Source organism: Bos mutus, chromosome 2 (assembly GCF_027580195.1).
Source record: "Bos mutus isolate GX-2022 chromosome 2, NWIPB_WYAK_1.1, whole genome shotgun sequence".
Taxonomy (NCBI): Eukaryota; Metazoa; Chordata; class Mammalia; order Artiodactyla; family Bovidae; genus Bos; species Bos mutus.
Window position 1 is genome coordinate 19,654,689 of NC_091618.1, and position 22,772 is coordinate 19,677,460.

At 38.1% G+C, this 22,772-nt stretch overlaps 1 protein-coding gene across 2 annotated transcripts in view; it reads left to right on the plus strand.

The window, feature by feature from the left end:
• The first annotated feature begins 2,229 nt into the window (after positions 1–2,229).
• Positions 2,230–22,772, plus strand: part of SPHKAP (SPHK1 interactor, AKAP domain containing) — a 136,134-nt gene continuing 115,591 nt past the window's right edge. Inside the window, exons 1-2 of one of the 2 annotated variants that reach the window (XM_005890155.2) lie at positions 2,230–2,317; positions 22,163–22,270. In XM_005890155.2, coding sequence (XP_005890217.2) covers positions 2,231–2,317; positions 22,163–22,270 — 195 coding nt within the window. In that variant the 5' untranslated portion in view covers position 2,230. Of the gene's footprint in view, positions 2,318–21,890; positions 21,964–22,162; positions 22,271–22,772 lie in introns of those variants that run through there. The other variant, XM_070385607.1, reaches the window with a different exon arrangement.

Genomic DNA, 22,772 nt, shown 5'->3' on the forward strand with positions numbered 1-22,772 from the left:
GATGTGATCCACCTTTAGAGAGATACCAATTGCTGAAGCTCTGTTTCTGTTGTGTTTTATATCAGGTTTGTGTCCACCTCATTTCTCAGCCTTCCTCCTTCCTACTCTCAGGACTGCTAACCCTGCAATGAGACATGGGGAATGTCCCAACACTGGACTTAAATCCTTTGGTGGCCTAGATGGAAGTGATCCTCCAGGTCACTAGAGATGCCTAATGGACATAGCAGAAGCAGGGCAGGCAGCTATGTAAACTCTTCGGCCTGTCTCTCTGAACTGCACACAGAGCTTTGACTGGCTCCCACTAAGAATAATAACTCAATTTCTTCTGAGTCATGGGCCAAGTTGTTACAGACCATAGTTACCTTGGTCAGTGATCCTATCTTCCATGTGTAAATGATTTAGAATCTCACAATGATAACCTATTTGGTATAAAAGTCAAACTCTCCAGTGGCCGAGAAAGCATTCAGAAGGCCTGGAGCTGAGTTTGAGGGAGAATCACTTACTGACAGTGAGTAGGGTACAGGCCCTACATTGCAAGAAGCCTGTAAAAACGGGGCTGAAAACTCAGACTGTCGATGATACTTTGAAAGTGAAGTCCAGAGCTAGCAGGGACCACACACTTGACTCCAAGCATTTCATTTATAAACGAAAAAGAGACAGACCCTGAAAAGCTAGGCAGTGTCTTGGCTCAGGCGTTAGAACCAGGATCTAGAGTCAGTTACCTTCTTCCTCTGTTTCCTGATCCCTCCCCCTCCTTCTTGCCTTTTCTTTCCTTCCTCTATCCCTTCCTTCCTTTCTTCCTTTCATCCTTCCTTTCCCAATCTTTCCCTAGTTCATCAAAAATAATATGGATGCTGTCTTTTCATTCTATTCCTCAAGGTGGCAGTTACTCAGAAAACACTACATAATGTTTAAAACAAAACAGACTTTACTTGAATTATTCTATAAAATTTTTACCCAAATTTTTGATCTGTTACAGAGCACCATCTGTGGTCATGTGAAAAAAGAATGTTATTCATAGTAGTTAATAACAGGAATACAAATGGACTACATGCATGCAATATTTGACTTATGGCTAATTGCAATGCAGTGAAAATTGACTAATTCAGAACCTCAGGCATGAGGCTTATAGGTTATTTAGAAACACAATGTTTATTTAACAGATCTTCTGTTTGGTGCTTCTTAATCTGAAGAAAAAAATTCTATATGTTGGGTTGATACTTACATAAAGAGTCATTAGACAATATTTCAAAAAATGTGTTTTAATGAATTGTACATGTTCTATGTAGTCAACAACCACAAAAATAAAATATGTAGACTTGAGATATCAGTATACTTTCTTAAAATCTAGCTTTGCATATTTTCAGAAGAAAATTATTCAGCCTAATTTAAATATACAGGAAGCCCTCTGAATCTTAATATTTCTCAGCTCAGCTCAGTAAGTCACTCAGTCGTGCCTGACCCTTTGCAATCCCATGGCCTATACAGTCCATGGTATTCTCCAGGTCAGAATACTGGAGTGGGTAGCTGTTCCCTTCAATATTCTAAAACTATTTTCTAAAAATAATTTTGATTCTTATCATGTCTTGAGGCTGTAAGCAATTTCAGATCTTTTAAAATATGTATACACCCCTGTATATAGTCAAGCCCACCAAGACTTGACAGGAACAGGGGAGGAGGATTTAAGTCTAGAATTTTGGAGACAAGAAAGTTAAGATACTGTCTCCAGTCACAGGGATGATAAAGAGATGACCTGTGTTTTCTAAAGCTCATGTTCTTTTCATGGTACCACACTGCTTCCTAATTAAAATTGTTTTCCTCTCATTTGAAAAAATAATGAGTATTTTTTATGTATTCATTTTGGCTGAGTAGAAATAATGTGACAATGGAAAGAACATTACTTGGGTTTTAAAACTGCCTGCTTAAGAAAACGTGTCAACTCTGCTAGAACTCATGCAGATGTGTCCATCCACAGTCCGTGGAGGGCGATGGGTCACAATTTTATATTCAGAATGGACTAGGTCATCGCGGTTCCACCAAATACAAAAATGAAACCAGCAAGGAAACAAATATCAATGTCAGCAGAAGGTTTGCAGTGTCCAGCTCAATCTGAAAAGATGATTTTGCATAAAGCACATTGTGCTTCTTTCTTTCTGAATATGCAGATGACTCACTGAATGTGTTCTCTTTTGTGTTTTGGGGAACAAACAGCAGCTTGGAGTCACCCCTGATGTACCAGGTTCCGGAAACGCAGCAGGGCAGCGCCAGCGCCAGCTCGGGAAGTAGCCTGGGCGGCTCCATCACTGCGTGTAAGAAGGTAACGCTGCCTCTAACACCGCTCTCTCTGAACTGATTGAGCTGATTGAACACTGGTTTGAGTTTTCAAGCACTTCTTCAAAAGCAGAAAGAGCAGTAAAACCACACAGCAAAATCATGCACAGTATGCTCATGGGGATAACCCCCTGATGATATTAAACATGTAATTCATGGAAATGATCAGAAAACTCAAGCATTTCAGAAAGGTCTGATTTAAAAATTCTAAGCCTCCAGTCATACACAACACCTCCAACCTTTTCTAGTAGCTCTTCCTAAACTTAACCATGGGTAAGGGCTTCTTGGATCTCCTTACAGAAAAATTTTCATGGATTTTGAATGGACTCAAACTTATTATAGTAAGCTCCTAAGTCTATATCTAAGAAAAATACATTCATGGCTGTTTTCCTTTAGCTGTTTTCTTAAAGGGGAGGGTACGCTTGGTTATTTTAATAGGAACAGAATTGCATTTCCTAGAGTAAAGATTTTAGAACTGATAAACAAATCTTGCTTTCAGACACTTGTAGAAAGTTGCCATTTGAACAACATAAAATCATCTAATTTAACGGTCCCATTTTTCAAGCCAACCTAACCCAATTTCAGGCCCAGAAATTTAAAGCCAAATGCTCACTTACCTATTTAATGCATTTGTCATTATTTGATGTTGAATTCCAGAGGAAAGTATATTTCTTTTCTTGAAAACAAAGAAAAATCACACTGGATTATTTCATTTATTGCTAAAAAAATTTCAATTATAAAGAATGCTTATGGTTATACATTAAGACAAATTATTTTACTGATCATGTTTTATATGTATATTTAATTATGATAACATAATGTACGTTATATATGCATATATATTTCAGTCTATTGATTACTGTTCTGAGTGAATCAGCAGTATTCACTGTTCATGTGATTTTGTATAGTTTTCAAGTACCAAAGAAAACAAATACCTTCAATAAAGAACATACATTGATTATAAAAAAAAGTAGCATTAAACATAATCTTAAAAAAGTATTTGCATGCATATATTCATAACTAAATATAAAAATAAATGTGCCTGATTAATTAAGGCACACGTGTTATATAATCCTATCTTACTATCACGTGTTACATAATCCTATTTTCTCTCCTCTTATAAAATTCTTGTAGAGGATTCAAAGCTATAGATTCCAGATTTTAATGCAGAAAACTGAGGCCCTGTAACACAAACTGGTTTTGAGTTGCTTATGAAAGAACTAAAGCTGCAGGTTTCAGGCCCTAAATATGGTCTGTTCAGCTCTGTAACTCTAAATTATAAAGTCACCACCAGATGCTATATCTTTCATAAGGCTAAATTATTTTTAATTTATTCTAACTTTTGAATAACTCTATTTCTATTGATTAGAATTCCAGTGGCATTTAAAAGAAGGATTGAAGCCAGACTGCCTGAATTTGACACCCAGTTCTATGATTACTAGTTGTGTGATTTTGAGCAAATTACCTCTTCATGCCTCAATTTGCTCATCTGAAAAAAGATATTATTACCCATTTCACAGGGTTGAGATGCAGATTCTTCAATGAGTGTATCAATAGGAAATGCTTAGAACAGTGCCTGGGATACTATATATATATTCAAAAATAAAGATTACCTATAACTAATATTAGTCTAACGAATGGTTTTATCAACTGGTAAACAGTGCCAGAAAAATTCAATATTAGCATTACCATGCTAAGATAGTTAGTACTTTATGATCTGTTATTTCAATTATGCTTATTTCCCTAGAAAATAGTCATATTCATTTTTTTAAAAAATCATGTCTAGAAGCTAATGAACTAATAATAAAACCATTTGGGACTGAATAGCATATATATTGCCTGGAAAATCCCATGGATGGAAAAAAATTAATGGAAAATGATGGATGGAGAGCACGACTGAGCATTTTCATCTATTCTAAATGATCTATTATATATGCATATATATATATGATTTTAAGTTTTTGAATATAATTCTACTCATTCCACAATTATTTCTAGAACAACTGTTATTAGGCTGAACCATATAAAATTCGCTTTTTATTGATCATTTATCAAAAATGACCAAATATGGGTAATTTCATACAATCCAACCTAAATACATTTAAAATTTTGTTAGCTCCTAAGGAAAGATAGGGGCTTCCCTGGTGGCTCAAATGGTAAAGAATCTGCCTGCAATGCAGGAGACCTGTGTTCAATCCCTGGGTTGAGAAGATCCCCTGGAGAAGGGAATGGCAACCCACGCCAGTATTCTTTCCTGGAGAATTCCATGGACAGAGGATGCTGGCGGGCTACAGTCCTTGGGGTCACAAAGAGTGGGACAGGACTGAGTGACTAACACACACACACACACACACACACACGCATGCACACATGCACAGAAAGATACAAGGATAGATCACAAATGGCCCCCACTCTAAAAGAATTTACAATATGGTTTGGGAGATTGTACTGGTTTCTGATGTGAAAAGTCAAGCAACAAATAATAAGTTAAATAATGTAACTGCAGTGACATATCAAGATAGTATAAATTAGGTGACAGATGAACATTATGGGTATTTATAGCTGAGAACACAGAGAGACACTGGATTTGTAATAGACAACAACCTTCAAAAAGAGAAGTGGATGTTAATTCAGACTTTGAAGTGTGAATAAGATTTGAATAAGTGAAGAGATTATTCAACTAAATATAAGAAGGTGGAGCCAAATTAATGTAGGAGAAGCCAATACTTTTGTGTATGGCAATATTTTTCTAATATTCATGGTACATTCCTTTCATTCTTAAGCTTATGTAAACATTGCATTTTAAGCCAATTTAGTAGCCTTATATGCCGTAGGTTACACACCATGTGGACTCTGATTGTTTTTCTCGCCTTCCAAAAAGTAGCTCACCAGTATTTCTTCTTCTTTGTGTCAAGACCATGGCCCCACAATAAAAGGCATGAATATTGAAACTTAATTCCTTTATTTTATTTTTATATGTAACTACAGTTGATTTAAGTGATCATGATTGTGTTTTCATTGCATTAATCACAGGTCACAGGATTGGGGAAATAAGGATCTGTATGTTCACAATTGCACATATATGTTCTGTACAATAATTACAAAAAGAGTAAGGACAGTTCTGTCTTAGAAACAGCAAGACTGTCCAGCCAAATCTCTACTCTTCACAATGAATCAGCCTTCAGTAAGAGCAACACGGATAATTGAAATCTATTGGTAATTCCCCAAACTCATTTTATATAATAGCTTCATCTTCTTCTCCATCAAACCTTCTTATCAGAACTGACATATTGTTAAATTAACCAGTAGAAGAAATAAAACAAGGGTCCAAAAGATAATGCATTAGTTGGATAATCAGCCTCTGAAAAATTGCAAATTGACCAAATGCATTTCATATGCTGTATGCTTGACAGTGAATCTCTGAGGTTTTTGGAATCCTATCCAGGTTCAGTTGCTTTAGTTTCTTGTTGTTAAGGAAATATGTCACTGAATGCCATAGCTGTGAAAAGGCCATACCATTAGGAAAAAGAATTTAGTTGTCTTATTTGAAGGACCACTTCTTATTTAACTCCGTAATATGTGTGTTTATTTGAGAGGGACTGTCTTTCCCCAGAGCTAAGATTACCATATCGTTCAATCACAGCTAATATATACTGTCCTGGCATTTTGTTGATAGAATCCCCTTTTGCTCTCAAAAATTCCCTGGTATGCACAGTGTCATATGATTATCCCAGCTCTAGCTTCAGAATTATTCTTTCTCTTCTTTCTCCCCTTCCTCTAAGTGCTATGAAAGTTATCAGATAAACTCACACTGCGGTGTTAGTAACTACACATCTTAATGTTGTTGTAACAAATAAAAATCTGTTTTTACTTAACTACTGCTACTGCTGAACTCGTATGATTATCACCTCCCTCAACTGACATTGGCAACTGAGCCTATAGAGCCTGGACACGATTTCAGAATTCTATTCTTCACAAAGCATCAATCCATCCAAGTTGCGATTTAAGCTAACTTTGATGTCACCCTAATTTAATGAGCACCAAGACCCATCTAATTCTGATTCACTGACTATGCTAAAGCCTTTGACTGTGTGGATCACAACAGACTGTGGAAAATTCTTAAAGAGATGGGAATACTAGACCATCTTTCCTCCTTCCTGAGAAATCTGTATGCAGGTCAGGAAGCAACAGTTACAACTGAACATGGAACAACAGATTGGTTCCAAATAGGGAAAGGAGTACATTAAGGCTGTATATTGTCATCCTGCTTATTTAACTTACATGCAGAGTACATCATGCAAAATACTGGGCTGGATGAAGCAAAAGCTGGAATCAAGACCTCCGGGAGAAATTTCAACAACCTCAGATATACACATGATACCATTCTAATGGCAGAAAGTGAAGAGGAACTAGAGAGCCTCTTGGTGAAGGTGAAAAGAAGAGTGGAAAAGCTGGCTTAAAGCTCAACATTCAAAAAATGAAGATCATGGCTTCTGGTCCCATCACTTCATGGCAAATAGATGGGGAAACAATGGAAACAGTGACAGACTTTATTTTTTTGGTCTCCAAAATCACTGCAGATGGTGACTGCGGCCATGAAATTAAAAGACGCTTGCTCCTTAGAAGAAAAGCTATCACAAACCTAAACAGTGTATTAAAAAGCAGAGACATTACTTTGCCCACAAAGGTCCATCTAGTTAAGGCTATGGTTTTTCCAGTAGTCATGTATGGATGTGAGAGTTGCACTATAAAGAAAGCTGAGCACCGAAGAATTGATGCTTTTGAACTGTGTTGTTGGAAATGATTCTTGAGAGTCCTTTGGACTGTAAGGAGATCAAGCCAATCAATCCTAAAGGAAATCAACCCTGACTATTCATTGGAAGGACTGATACTGAAGCTGAAGCTCAGTATCAGTCCTATACTTTGGCCACCTGATGTTGAAGAGCCTACTCATTAGAAAAGACCCTGAGGCAGAGAAACATTGAAGATAGGAGGAGAAGGGGACAACAGAGGATGAGATGGTTGGATGACATCACCAATTCAATGAACATGAGTTTGAGCAAGCTCCAGGAGATGATGAAGGACAGAGAAGCCCGGCATGCTACAATCCATTGAGTTGGAAAGAGTCAGACATGACTGAGTGACTGAACAACCACCAGACCCAGGGGAGTTTTAATGTATGCAGTGTTGTTGTTGTTCAGTTGCTAAGCATGTCCAACTCTTTGTGATCCCATGGACTGCAGCACACCAGGCTTCCCTGTCCTTCACTGTCTCCCAAAGTTTGCTCAGACTCATGTTTATTGAGTCGGTGATGGCATCCAATCATCTCATCCTCTGTTGCCCTCTTCTCCTGCCCTCAATCTTTCCTAGCATCAGAATCTTTTCCAATGAGTCAGCTCTTTCCATCCGGTGGCCAAAGTATTGCAGCTTCAACTTCAGCATCAGTTCTTCCAATGGATATTCAAGGTTGATTTCCTTTAGGATTGGTACGCAATATAATGCATTTAAATGATGAAATTCTAAATACTGCCCGGGAGAAAAAATGAGAGAAAGAAAGAAAGCTGCTGGTGAAGAGGGGACACTGGAGCCCTCCATGGTGTCTTTTAAAATTGTTTCTTACCTGGACATTCCCTGATGTTTCCTTCCCTTTTGGATAATTCCTCCTTACAAGACAAACACAACCACCTTTGTTAAACTGAATCATATGGATTTCCCTTTAAATAAGCTAAATTATAAATGTTATCCTTTTTTGTCTACTAAACACTAAATGAAATGTCCTTAATATTCTCTTTATAATAAATCAAAATCTTTTATCTAAAGGGAGGCAGTATGGGGAGGGACGTGGGAGGGGGGTTCAGGATGGGGAACACGTGCACACCTGTGGCAGATTCATGTTGATGTATGGCAAAACCAATACAATATTGTAAAGTAATTAGCCTCCAATTAGAATAAATAAATTTATATTCTAAAAAATCACTAGCCCAAAAAAAAAAAAAGGGGGGGAGACAGTAAAGTGCTGTGTAGCAAAGCTGAACTTGGAATCCAAAGTCCTGAGTCAAATTTCAGGTTTCTCGTTTTACTGTGTAATCTTAGACCAGTGATGTAACATCTCTGACTCAGATGTCTTAAGGGTTGGGAAGCCTTCATAACAACCCTTAAGACATCTGAGTCAGAGAAGTTACATCACAAGTCTAAGAGCTTGGACTTCCCTTGTAGCTCAGCTAGTAAAGAATCCGCCTGCAATGCGGGAGACCTGAGTTCTATGCCTGGGTTGGGAAGATCCCCTGGAGAAGGGAAAGGCTGCCCACTCCAGTATTCTGGCCTGGAGAATTCCATGGACTGTGTAGCCCATGGTGTTGCAAAGAGTTGGACAGGGCGGAGCAACATCCACTTCCACTTCACTTTGACTGGTTGCTCAGTGGTAAAGATTCCGCCTGCCAGTGCAGGAAACAAGGGTCTGACTCCTGGGTTGAATAGATCCCCTGGAGGTAGGAAATGGCAACTCACTCCAGTATTCTTGCCTGGGAAATCCCATGGACAGAGGATCCTGACAGGCTACATACAGTTCATGGGGTTTGCAAAGAGTTGGACACGACTTAGTGACTGACAACAACAACATGACATTTATATGCCAAAAGCTTTGTGTAAGTCTTTAGTACATAATTCATGCTTAACAAAAATTAATTTTTTAACCAAAAAATAAATAATCTTTTGTTGTTGTTTAGTTGCTAAGTCATATCTGACTCTTTTTGGACCCCATGGACTGTAGCCCACCAGGCTTCACTTTCCATGGGATTTCCCAAGCAAAAATACTGGTGTGTGTTACCATTTCTTTGGGGGATATTCCTTACCCAGGGATCGAACTCACATCTCCTGCATTAGTAGGTGGATTCTTTACCATTGAGCCACAAAAGAAGCCCACAGGGTAAAATTTATTTAAGTAGAATTGACAGACTAATCTGGATGTACCACGCAATGTGCTTTCACTGTGTTGATATCTGTTGGACTCTTCTCTAGTTTGAAAACATTATGAAAGTGAATTGAAAGTGCTAGTCACTCAGTCATGTCTGACTCTTTATGACCCCATGGACTGTAGCCCACCAGGCTCCTTTGTCCATGGAATTCTCCAGGCAAGAATACTAGAGTGGGTAGCCATCACTTTCTCCAGTGGATCTTCCTGTTCCAGACATCAAACTGGAGTCTCCTGCATTGCAGGTGGATTCTTTACCATCTGAGCCATCAAGGAAACCCCTTGAAAGCACTATAGTCGATGTCATATGTCCACAAGAGCAGGGCATTTTTGATTCATCATCAAAAGTCTGCTTTACATCACAGACTGAAGATTTGTTACTCAGGATATAGTAGAACCAACTGTATGAAAAGAATTTTGGAGAAAAATCAACACCTCAAATATCCTTCTCTTTTTAAGTCATGTTAATTAAATCCACCCTAGAGTTGGACTTAACAAAGGCATCAGACTGAACACAAGTCAGGTTCCCAGAGGCAAGATTTGATCTTAACATGACATCTGATCGTCTCTTTGAAGCTTCAAAAGCATGCTTTGGCTTGACTGACCTCTTTTAAACTGACTGAAATTTGCTGTCAACAGTGGCACAGATACAACTGAAGAAAAACAGAATGGAGGCCTCTTGATATTTTACCTGCTCTGATATTGCCCTGCTCTGTAAGATACATTTCATCTCAGCCCATATCTTTTTGATGACATGTAATTAAGAAAAGCAGTTCAATTAATATGTTCATGCACGAGCATACAAATTGAAAGACTTTTTCAGAATCCTATCCTTTTCTCTAAAGATGTTTTTATTAATCAGAATTGCATTGCTCTTGGCCAAAAGCCCCAGTAGTAACTCCAGGAAGTACATGATGGAAAATAGCTATAATAGTCTGTATTTGTAGAAGCTGTTTCCTTAAAGGAAGGAAGGGCTTTTAAAATATATATAACTAAGCAAGTAAAATTTAAAACAAGGCCAGCATAACTGGGCCATAATCACCTTTCTGTTGAAGGCTTTCCCTCTGGGATGTAACCCACTCACAGATCTAGAAACACTCTTCTGATCAAGCAACCTGTTAGCAATGTTCAGGTGCACCTTCTGAAACCAGAGAATGGCCTCTTCAAGTTTTGTCAAACAGCAAGGTGTCTTATTTTATTGCCATTCTACAGGAATAATCAGAGGCATTGAAGAAACAGGGAGATTTTTAAGAAAAGAAATGGATATCTTCCTAAAAGTGGTATTTGAAGATGGTTTGTCTAGTAGTTCTAAAGGCAGTTACTTAGAGAAAAATGAGAGTGAAATCTAGGATGCCAGAAGAAGCATAGCTTATATGGATGGGAAAGCAGGGAGAAGAGAGGCAGACCCTGTCTACAGAAAGCGAGAGGAAGGAAAAGCAAGCTCTGGGACGAGACACACGAGGAAGTCAAGGTCCATAGGATTCCATGACGTTGAGAGTTAAACAGAACCACGAACTCTGTTTGAGCCAGGACATCCATAAGTGGTGAGTCATTGAGGTCACTGGGAAGAGGAGCTAGGAGACAAGGTATTGGGTTCACAGGTTCAGATTTAGCCCAGTTGCATCTGAAGAGCCAGCCACAAAATTCCCTCTGGGGGTCATTTCACTGACTGCCCAAGGAAACATCTACCTGTCCTGAGCCACACTAACATCTAGAAGGCTTCAAGGTTGCTCTGAGGCCAGAACACAGATAATGAGGACTCTGGTGGGGATTCATTTCCTCTGCCTTCAGCAAAAGCAAATTGAAATGATAAACATCTTCTCTTGCCTTTAAAGCAGCGTGGTCTACTCTGAACTAGAGAGGTGTACTACATGGTGAGTTCATTCTTTGACAAATGTCAGTTCAGTAATCTTAGGTGGGAAACTGTTTAAAACTATCAATTATGGCTCATTTTGCAATCTGAATGTGATTCAGCGTCTTATTCCAAAAGTCAGGACTTCCATTCAGGATTCCACACCACCTCTCCTTCCTGCCAACAACTGCTATATAGACTGTTTGAGACTCCAATACGCTAGAATTTTTCTGTTCTCTATAATTCATTCCTTGAGCGTCCTCCCTGCTATGTGCGAAGAACTCCTAGAAGGATTTTGCAGTGCCTTTTCTTTATTTCTTTTTTTTAACCAAAAAGTAGGGCTCTGAAAACTCAAAATAGCTTAGAACATTTTGTGGAATGGAAGGTGATGTTGCGCTGTTGAAACCAGGCAAGTGATCTTTTTTTTTTCCTTGAATTAATTGCCCCAAACCTTTGTATTAGCTATTCAAAATTTCTATTCAAAAATGGAAGGGGTCTATATTTTTAAAATACCTAATATGGAATTCAGAACTCTCTTCTTTTCCCTTCAGGCATTTAAAATATCTTACCATCCATGCTCCCCATCACTAGCCTTTTGTTTTTTCTCACTTTCCCCTTAGTCCTCCATCTAAGCATCCCTTTCGACTTTGTAGCCTGGAGTAAACACTCTGTTCCCCACCAGTCCTAAGAGGCTTCACTTTCCCTGTATCCTGCCGGGCTTGCCTTTCTGATAAAAGTGCTCACTTTTCAGTTCTGCTAGTGGCAGGGTGGGAAGAAAGATTGTGACTCGGATAAACTTGAACAATCCTCCTTAAGAGCCTTCTGGTTCATGAATCCCTGAGACTGAGTCTCTGCTGTGTGTGCCTGCATTTACTAGGCTTTTCTCTGTGTCTAGAGAAGGAGACCCATCTTGAAAGACCCAGATCAGGGCTCTTCCTCTCAAGGATGAAGAGCATCCAAGAAGCAGGTGTGTCCTTTAGCAAAGTGTGTGTCCCTCTGCTTACACCTTAGAAGGCAGTTGTTCCCAGCAGCAAAGAAAAGAGTCAAGATGAGAATTGCCACTTTCTTATAATTAAACCTGTCATCGCTCAGTTGTGTCTGACTCTTTGTGACCCCAGGGACTATATGTAGTCTACGAGGCTCCTCCATCCATGGGATTTTCCAGGCAAGAGTACTGGAGTGGGTTGCCATTTCCTTCTCCAGGGGATCTTCCCGACCCAGGGATCAAACCCGGGTCTCCTGCATTGCAGGCAGACGCTTTACCCTCTATGCCAAAGGCCACATACACAGACCAATACTCAAGTGTTGCATGGCCAAACGCGCTGTCCCTTTGATGAGCAGCAAATCTGCACCATGTACACTTTGCACAAAAATCATCCAAAGTCAGTGGCAGGCCTGGATGTACATTATGGGATTCCCTGGTGGCTCAGATGGTAAAGAAACCACCTGCAATGAAGGAGACCTGGATTCGATCCCTGGCTTGGGAAGATCCCCTGGAGGAGGGCATGACAACACCCTCCTGTATTCTTGCCTGGAGAATCCCCAGGGACAGAGGAGCCTGGTGGGCTACTGTCCATGGGGTTGCAAAGAGTCAGACATGATTGGAGCTATTTAGCATGCAGCTCACAGAGATGTACATTATAGATTTTCCTATATGTGTTCTTTTTTTCCTGTATTTTGCTTCTCCTAACATGAAAAATCCTATTTCCATAACAGGTCATATCAACATGACAGCATTACATGGCACCTAAATAGAAACTAAACAGAAATTAATCAGCTATCTTCCATTTATGTCTAATTTGATGCTATTTAAATCAGACCATTCATAAGTTATGCTATAATTGCCTTTACTGAGTATATCTGTTTCTGTAACTCTTGCATTTTATGCTTGAGACAAACTTGGTAATCATTTTCATGTGGAAAAAGCTCTGATCAGCTTTCAGAGCATTCTTCAGCCAGCTGACATCTGTGTGGTGTGGAGAAGTAAACAGCGTGGCTTGATACTTCTAAATTGTCCTCTGTGCTCCTATACCATTCTTGTGATTGCATTGAAATACAATGTAACTTCCAGGATACAAGTAATTGTGTGGTGCAGAAAAACAGAAAGCTACTTAAAACTGCCTACCTAGTTCATTTCTTGACGCATTAGGATACACTCTGGGCCAAGATAATGTACAAAATCTCCAGATTACATCGATGGGAACTGTAACTTCAAAGGAGAGAGCCCTCTTGTTCATGAAACATTTCCATTTTATACTCAGAGAGATACTTGCACGTGTGACATTTGTTGGAAGTACTTGTAAATCAGTGTGTTGCTGTTATTACTTAGTGGTTAAGCCGTGTCTCACTCTTTTGCAACCCCATGGCCTGTAGCCCACCAGGCTCCTCTGTCCATAGGATTTCCCAGGCAAGAATATTGGAGTGGGTTGACATTTCCTTCTCCAGGGGATCCTTCTGACCCAGGAGTCAAACCTACGTCTCCTACGCTAGCAGGCAGATTCTTTACCACTGAACCACCAGGGAAGACTGGTATAAATCAGTATATTTCCTGTTTACCAGAGGCAAGCTTAGTTAGACTGGGTACATATTGCTAACAGCATCCCACAGACAAGGACTCTGCTGCTATAAAAGTGCAGTTTATCTGGAGGTTAGTATGTTTACAATGAAATACGAGAGTGTCACCTTCTTTCTTCTCTGGGAGTATTCCCTCCCACTCTACTCCATAGTCAAGAAAGAATTGCAGATCCACTGCCAACCATTTCCTTCCCAAACTTCCAAACCAACAATACCTTTGATCTGGTGCTATCGAGGTTCTTTGCTTCTTAACAATGGAGAATTGCTAGTTCCAAGGTCTTAACAGAACTCCATTTTTTCCCAATACTTTTGCAGCAATCAGTTATAAGATTGCTATTTTGTGCTAGGTGTCAACCTTGTCGTGAAAGAATGTTTCACATCCAACATGATTATTCATACTTTGAAAACAGTTTCCCCTTTTTGTCAAAGGAAGCTAAATACACAAAGACAGGCAGTCAGCCAGAAGAATCATCATTAAAAAGCAAATGTTATCTTAATATTTCGTTCAACCTTCTGAGAAACTGAGACTAAACCACTGAGTGTTCTGTGCTGCTGCTTTCCTCCACACAATCATTTTATTTCCAGTCTGTTTCTTTGTCTTTTCTTAGAAATTCAGTGTACTTTCTAAAGCATAGAGTTTCCCTGTGAGGTAATGGAAAAATATTATCCCAGAGTGGAAAATAAAAGATTACAGAGTTCTCAGAAAGTTCCCTAAGGCACAGATTAAATCAACATAAAATTAAGTATGTAAAGTGACACAAAATCTTCTGACTTCTAATTCAGTGTATCTGGTGGAGGTAGGTTTGTAAGCTATTATAAAAATTTAAGCAAACAATTAAGCATTACTTGAGCCAGTGACTAAATATCCAAAAATTTTAATTAAACATTTTCTAAATTAAAACTTAGAGTACTTCATGACGTTAAAGACTATCTGGCTCCCTTAGCCATGAATTTCTTTTCAGTGGAAGATAAAATGCCCTTTCTCATCCCTTCCCCAACCATTCACACTGCACCAGCCATGATGGATTCTCTGCTGCTCTTCAGCATCAACAAATGCATTTCTGCTTTGAGCCTCTGTTTTTTGCTGGTGATCTCTGCTGAGATGCTCTTCCTTCAGGTGGGTGTGTGGCTGGCACTTCATTTCTTTCAGATCTCTGCTCCATGTCACCCTCACAGAAGCCAGAAAATACTTCCCCAAACTGTACCCCTTACATTTTCATTTCTTTCTCTGGCTTTATCATCACAATGGTCACAGTAGTTTTCACAGAGCATATATAAATATGGAAAATTTATTTGATTGTGGTGGGTCCTCCCTTGGCAGAATGAGAACAAACTCTCTGCTTTCTCATGATTTTTGTTTTGCCCACCCCCCGATTGCCTAGTAAATAAGCAACATCTTCTAAAAACAGTAGGTGTTCAACAAGCAGCCATTGAATGAATGAATGAGGGAATGAAAACAACATGGATGGCTTATCCTTCTCTTGGAAATGATATCCCAAAGTTAGTATCAAATGTAGAGTCTATTTAATGCTTTAGGATTGATGAATATGGTTTGCACCAATATAGAATCTAAATTAAAATTTTTAATTTAAAAAAAAGGAGAAAAATCTTTTAAAAATAAAAGGAAAGTAAGCCATGATGAAATACCATGGTGCACCAAGTAGAATGGCTAAAACTTGAAAACAAAAACTGACAATACCAGGTAGTGACAAGGATGCAGAGCAACTTGACCTCTGATGATGGGAATGAAAATGGCAAATTCACTTTAGAAAACAGTTCATCAGTTTCTTACTGAGTTACATCACTGCCTAGTAATCTCATTCTCAAGCAAAGCAAAAACTTAAATTCAGACAAAAACCTGTAAGTATATATTTATAGCAGCTGTATTCATATTTGGGCTTCCCTGGCAGCTTACCCCCAAATAGAAACTACTCAAGTATTCTTAATCTGGTAAATGGATATTTTTGAAAATATGCATACATCCAAAAAATGGAATACTGCTGGCAATAAAAGAAAATTAATACACCCAACTAAATAAATAGATAAATCTTAAACACATTACGCTCAGTGAGGGGAAAAAAAAAAAAAAACAGGTCACAAAAAGGCAACAAACTACATTATTCCACACATACAACATTTTAGAAAAGGCAAATTTTAGAAGTAGATATCAAATCAGACTGCCAGAGTTTGGGATTTGGGCGGCCTTTCGACTAAAAGGAGCAGACATGAATTTTGGGGGTGATGAAGCTGAACAGTTGTTCTACATTTTGATTGAGATGGTGGTTACACAACTATGTGGTTTCTTCAAAACTCATAGAACTTTACACAAAAAGGTGCGTTCTATAGGAATGCGTTATCTCTATGAATAAAATGTTATCCACAGTAGAGATACCACTGTTTATTGCAGAGCAAATATATAATAGTATTTAGTGAGTAGCTACCTTCATTCTTCCCTAATATCATTTTCATCAGCTCTTTGGCATCTTTTTTTTTTTTTTGGATTCACTGTGCAGCATGTGGGATCCTAGTCCCTGACCAGGGATCAAACCCTCACCTGCTACATTGGAAGGTGGAGTCTTAACCACTGGACCACCAGGGATGTCCCAACTCTTGGCATCTCACTATGCAAATCTAATTGACCTGCTCACTTTACAATCTCTTTGTGTAAGGAAAATTTAATTGAGTTTCCTAGAAAAAGGCTAAAACTGCAGTAGCGGTCTGGAGAGTCTTCTCTGAGGAATACTCAGGACTCTCCTAATGGGCTTATCTGGCTTCCTTTATCTTACTGCTCCTCTTTCTTTTTCTTTCCTTATCTCCAGCACACATCCATGGAAACTGTGTACCACATTTGAAAGAATGATTTTTCTTTAAACAGTGTTTCCAAATCTTTTCCACATTATGATACATATTTTTAAAATATTTGTTTGGAACTCCAGTAAGCAGATGGTCAAGGGTACTTGCCCTAGAATGGCCAACCAGGCGCTGTCCAGCCTTCAGACAGCTGAGTGCATCTCAAAGTCCCACCACTTCTCAGCTTTTCTGAGTCCACTTGTTTGGGGGTGGGAGGGAGAGTAAATCTGTTGCTGAAGATGAATGAGCTCGTTGTTCTGATGATGTTATTCAGTTGATGTGAAGCACAATTCCATCATTAGTTGTGATACCTGTCGTTGCTGTTGTTGTTGAGTCACTTAGTCGTGTTCAGCTCTCTTGCAGCCCCATGACTGTAGCCTACCAGGTTCCTCTGTCCATGGCATTTCCCAGGCAAGAAAACTGGACCGGGTTACCATTTCCTTCTCCAGGGGATCGTCTCAACCCAGGGATCAAACCTGTGTCTCCTGCATTGGCAGGCAGGTTCTTTCCCACCTAAGAAGGTTCTGAGCTGGGTTCCGGGAAGCCCCAATCATGATACATACATTAGGCAAATACAGTATTTTGTGTGTGAAATTTTCTCTTTTAAGAGCATTGATGTTGCTTTACATCATGATACTTAAAATTATCAGAAAAAAAATTTGACAGTATTTGATAGTATAGAACTAGAAATGTGACGAAACTTAAACTGCTGTCTTCTCCAATTTAATTACTTTTATTAATTTTAAAGCATTGCTCAGTAATATTTAGAGCTGTGTTCAGGTTACCAAGAATCCATCCATGTTCAGGTGCATGGATTCCATATCAATTGCAACTTGGTTTTCTGTATAAAAACGGAAAATCACTGTACAGGAAAGCAGAATGATCTTTCCTCGTTGTTTAGGACACAACGAAATTTTAAGAGAAAATGTGTCATTATTATTTCAGACTTGTGAATGCATAGCATGTTTGTCCTTAGCTCTTCATCTGAAATAATTGAACCTGCAGCTAAAAATAGCAGATAAATGAATGAGCCATGGAAAGCCTGGTGAGTTTTTCTTTTTCCCTACCCCCATCAGAAAGTGACTCTCTTCAGGGAGATTATATTCATAAAGCTTTAAAATCATTACACTCTCAAACACATATTCTTGTTTCAAGCATTCTTATTTTTTTCTAGCGATTTGTCTAAACCATTACACCAAAAGCTTTTCACAGGTCAAAATTGCTTAACATATGATGCTAAATGGTTTACTGATGCCTGCATTTTTATTCTCTTTGCTTATTTGCTTCGTAATATATTTGGGAATGGGAAGGGCAGAAGGAACAAAAGGAGAAGAGAGGCAGAGAATTACTGTTGTTCCAGAGAAGGGCACTTCAGATCACATGATTTCATTGTGTACAAAGGACAAACTGAGCCTGGGAGCTGGTGGGTAACCTGACCACACAGACAGTAGGGCCAGAACTAGAATTCAAGCCTTCTGACCACGCAGACCAGGTCCCTGAGGGACAGATGGATAAGTGCATAGACACATATTTGGTAGAACTGGAAGATGAGAAATTATGTAACTTTACTACCTTGCAATGGAGCAATCTGTTATGGGAGCTTTGGGACCAGAGAGACTGGTTCACAGAGTGTGAAGAAAAAGTATAAATCGCTTGAAGTCTGGGCAAAGAGAATAATAATTTTTATAATAGCTGGTGTTTATTGGTGCTTTTGAACTGTGGTGTTGGAGACTATTGAGAGTCCCTTGGTCAGCAAGGAGATCCAACCAGTCCATCCTAAAGGAAATCACTCCTGCATATTCATTGGAAGGACTAATGCTGAAGCTGAAACTCCAAAACTCCTGGAGTTGGTGATGGACAGGAAGGCCTGGCATGCTGCAGTCCATGGGGTTACAAAGAGTCCAACAGGACTGAGCGACTGAACTGAACTGATGTTTCTTGAACACTTGCTACATGCCAAGAACTATTTTAAGCACATGTCACATATTAGCCCTCAAATTCTATTTCATAAGTCTAGGTGTTTAATTCAGGTAATAACTAAATAGGACCTTAGCCCAGAGAGTTCTCAATTAAATGTAGCATTTCTTGGTCAATAATTAAAGAATATAAAGTATTAAATAATGAATAATCTCTAAATATCTCTAAATAAATAGTGAAATTTAATTGTTGATAAAATCAAGTAAGCTATTTTTTAATTATAAGTAAAATTCACATTTTAAAGTTACACAGGGAATGATTATTCTCACAAGAGACATTCTCTTCAAAGTATTTGTTGTTAAGCAATTGAAAGATGTAGGTTTCATTTTAGTTATTTTTTAAATGCATGATATATTCTATTTTTCAGAGCAGTTTTAGGGTCACAGCAATACGTGAAACTGAACTTACACTTTTTAGGTCAGAAGATTTGCTAAAGAAGATTTGTCTTCACACATCTGAAATGTTTTCAATGTACTAATTTCAAACAAAGGCATCCAATTTTCTATTTTCCTTTGTGAAAGTGAAGTTGCTCAGTCGTGTCCAACTCTTTGTGACCCCGTGGACTGTAGCCCACCAGACTCCTCCGTCCATGGGATTCTCCAGGCAAGAATACTGGAGTGGGTTGCCATTTCCTTCTCCAGGGGATCTTCCCAACCCAGGGATCAAACCCAGGCCTCCAGCATTGCAGGCAGACGCTTTAACCTCTGAGCCACCAGGGAAGCACTCTTTTCCTTTGTAGTTCATATCAAACAGTAACAATGAGAACCATGTACTGAGAGGATGACGTACCATTTTGCATACTGCCGTGTTTGACACACGTCGTCTCACTGAATACCCCAGTGATCCCACCTCCAAGTAGGTGTTTACTGTCTGCATTCACAGGTGTAGAAACTGAGACAGAACTTAAATTGGCTATCCAAGGTCTTCTTGCTACTAATGACCAGGACAAGATTTCAACACAAATCACAAATGTCCGTTTTCTTAAATTCTATTCTATGGTGGAAGTAAGAGTGAATGGCAGTGGAAGAAGTGAACTGAGAATCTTTTTCTACTTCAAATAAAGTTAATCTCGATCAATGGTTCTCAATTTTAATGTTTCTGAAATCAAAACTCCTTTGCACTAAAAAAATGTTGGGGATCTTGTGAAAATTTTGATTATATGGGTTGTTCTTACTGGTATATTCCATATTATAAATTAAACCTAAGAAAAGTTCTGCATATAAGCAATATCATATCATATTTGTCTTTGACTCACTTGTGGAATCTAAGAAAAATGATACAAATAAACTTATTTGCAAAACAGAAACAGACTCAGAAACTTCGAGAACAAATTTATGATTACCAAGGAGGAAAGGTTGGAGGAGGGATAAATTGGGATTTGGGATTAACATATGAACCCTATTGTATAAAGTAGATAACCAACAAGGACCTACTATATAGCACAGGGAACTCTGCTCAATACTCTGTAATAACCTAAATGAGAAAAGAATTTGAAAAAGAATGGATACATATATATATATAACTGAATCACTTTGCTGCATACCTGAAACTAATGCATTGTTAATAAACTATACTTCAATATAAAATAAAATTTTTAATTAAAAAAATTAAAAATAACTTTTTCGATTTGCCAAATTGTATTTTCAGAATATTTTGATGAAGTCTGATGCCACATAGAAACAAAAATACCAGAACTTGTGCATGTGTGCTAAGTCTCTTCAGTCATAACTGACTTTGTGATCCTATGGACTGTTGCCCACCAGGCTCCTCTGTCCGTGGGATTCTTTAGGCAAGAATGGGAGTGGGTTGCCATTTCCTTCTCCAGGGGACCTTCCCAAACCAGGGATCAAACCCATGTCTCTTATGTCTTCTGTATTGGCAGGCAGGTTCTTCACCGCTAGTGCAACTTGGGAAGCCCCAGCAAAATCTTAAAGCAGCTAAATAAACGTATAATTCATAAGAAAAAAAGCCAAGAAAATTCTAAATACATATTTCTTTAATCTTGAAATAACAATTAGAATTTAAATAGCCATAATTTATTACTTAAAAATAATTTAAAAATAAACATACTGCAAGTTAACATACATATTTTTATGGCCAATACCTATGTTTTCCAAAACAAAACAGTTTAGTGAGAAGACTAACTTTATTTTACATTTTTAGCCAATCTCCTTAATATCTAACTTAAAAGAGCTTGGCTAGACTCTCCTATTTGCTTCTGCATTTAACCTATTACATTATCATACCTCGTGTGGACCCTGGAGAACTCCACTGAGTACTCAGGAGACAATTCAGTTGAAAAGAGAAAATAAAGACAATATTATTATAAAAATAATTTGACCACTGGACTCCCGGAAAGACCCCAGGGGCCTCTATAGGTCCCAACTCACACTTGAAGTACCACAATTTTTAGATAAACTCTAAGAGACCTGAAAAGTTCCATCTCGAACTTTCATCTCCAGTGATAACTGAAGTCCATCCACACTGTCTCTTGGTATTATTCTGGAAAAGAATGATGAAAATTTGTTATCTCCAGAATAATAAACCTTGAGGGGGAAAAATATTAAAATATCATGTGGCTAACACAAAAATGTTATAGAAAAATGTGTCAGAATTATATTTGGTTGACTCAGTATGCAGAGACAAAAATTAAAGTATTTTTATAGAACAAAGGAAGACAATCCTTCAGTGTGCAAATGAAATATAATCGAAGTGTCATTCTATTCTTGTGGCAGTAACCAAACTGATTAAATCTATTCTATTACTTAAGTGAAGGTGATTGGCAGACATGTGTCCTAATAGAGTAGAGAGTACCAGGAGAGCACTGGAAATCTTATATGAGAAAAATCTTATACAATATTTGACTCGCATTAAAACATCAGAAGCTGAATCATTTGGTTGTTTATGAGACTACATCTTTAAAATGTTTCAGTTCAGAAATAAGATTTTTCTTTATTTCTTTAAAATCAAAGCCCAGAAACAAGACATTTGTAAACCATATTTGGTGTTGTTAATTTGTGTATTGAAATTCACTTTGCATTACCATACTGTTTCTACAAGAGAAATGGTTGTTGTAATGCATTTATTTATTCCTAATAATTTTTAAACTTAGTGTAGTACCCTAAATGCTCTAAAAGAACTGTGCCTTATTTCATAGATAGGTTAGCACAGCTGGAAATCTAAAGAAGAATAATTTTATTATTGCACCAAATGGAGAAACACTACATTTCAATCAAAAGTATTCATAGAATGTAAAAGAGCTCCAACACTTAAATGAAGTGTGATCCCCATTGCCAATTGAACCATATCCCAAACAGTCATTTGACTGCAGGTTATGCAAAAGTCACAGGTACACTGAAGTTTCCAGATGTTGAATTAGATGAGAGAAGAAACAACAATATTCACGTCAGTACGTTCCTTTAAAGTGGATTCTTGGTTGATTGTTTTATACATTTTAGAGGTGCTATTATCCTGGAAGTATTTTTTTTTTCCTAATATCCAGATGCTATGAGGCCAGCAAAACACTTCTAGATTCTTTAGAAAAGAGCTCTTTGTTTAAATAGAAAGTCTTGCCAGTAGCTCTGAGAAGGTTTTCTTGGTTCCCTTAGGTTCTCCGCAGTAATAGCCTGCTGGAGTCTACAGACTACTGGCTGCAGAATCAGAGAACACCCTGCCAGATTGGTTTCGTGGAAGACAAGTCTGAAAACTGCGCTTCTGTAAGTAAACACAGCTCCGGGGCTGAGGGCTGAAAAAGTGGGGAGTCGCGAACCTGCACTCATGAGGACCTAAGCACTTAATACAGCATTGGGAAAGTAACCTTTTGAAAATACATAATTGGTTTATACAGAGGGTGACAGGCCAAAGCTCATAATTCTTCTGCTTTTCTCATTTCAACAGGCAAATTAATCTTACCAATTCTCTATCCATGTTGTTTTTATTTTTAAAACAGAAAAAGATTCAGAAATAGAATTGCATGATGAGAAACAAAAGCCTGGTCAAGAGCTCTTAGATTATTTTCAATATATTTTATCACTTCTTCTAATAGGTATTTTGCAACGTGAAAATGGTAAAAATGTTCTACCACTTTCATATGTTATCATCATTATTTGAAAACCTTTCAACATAAGAAATTACAACCATGAATTTTAATATTCTGTACTGTATCTGAGCTTTACCTTCCTACTTTTCAAGGGAAGAGATGTTCTTATAGATAAATGT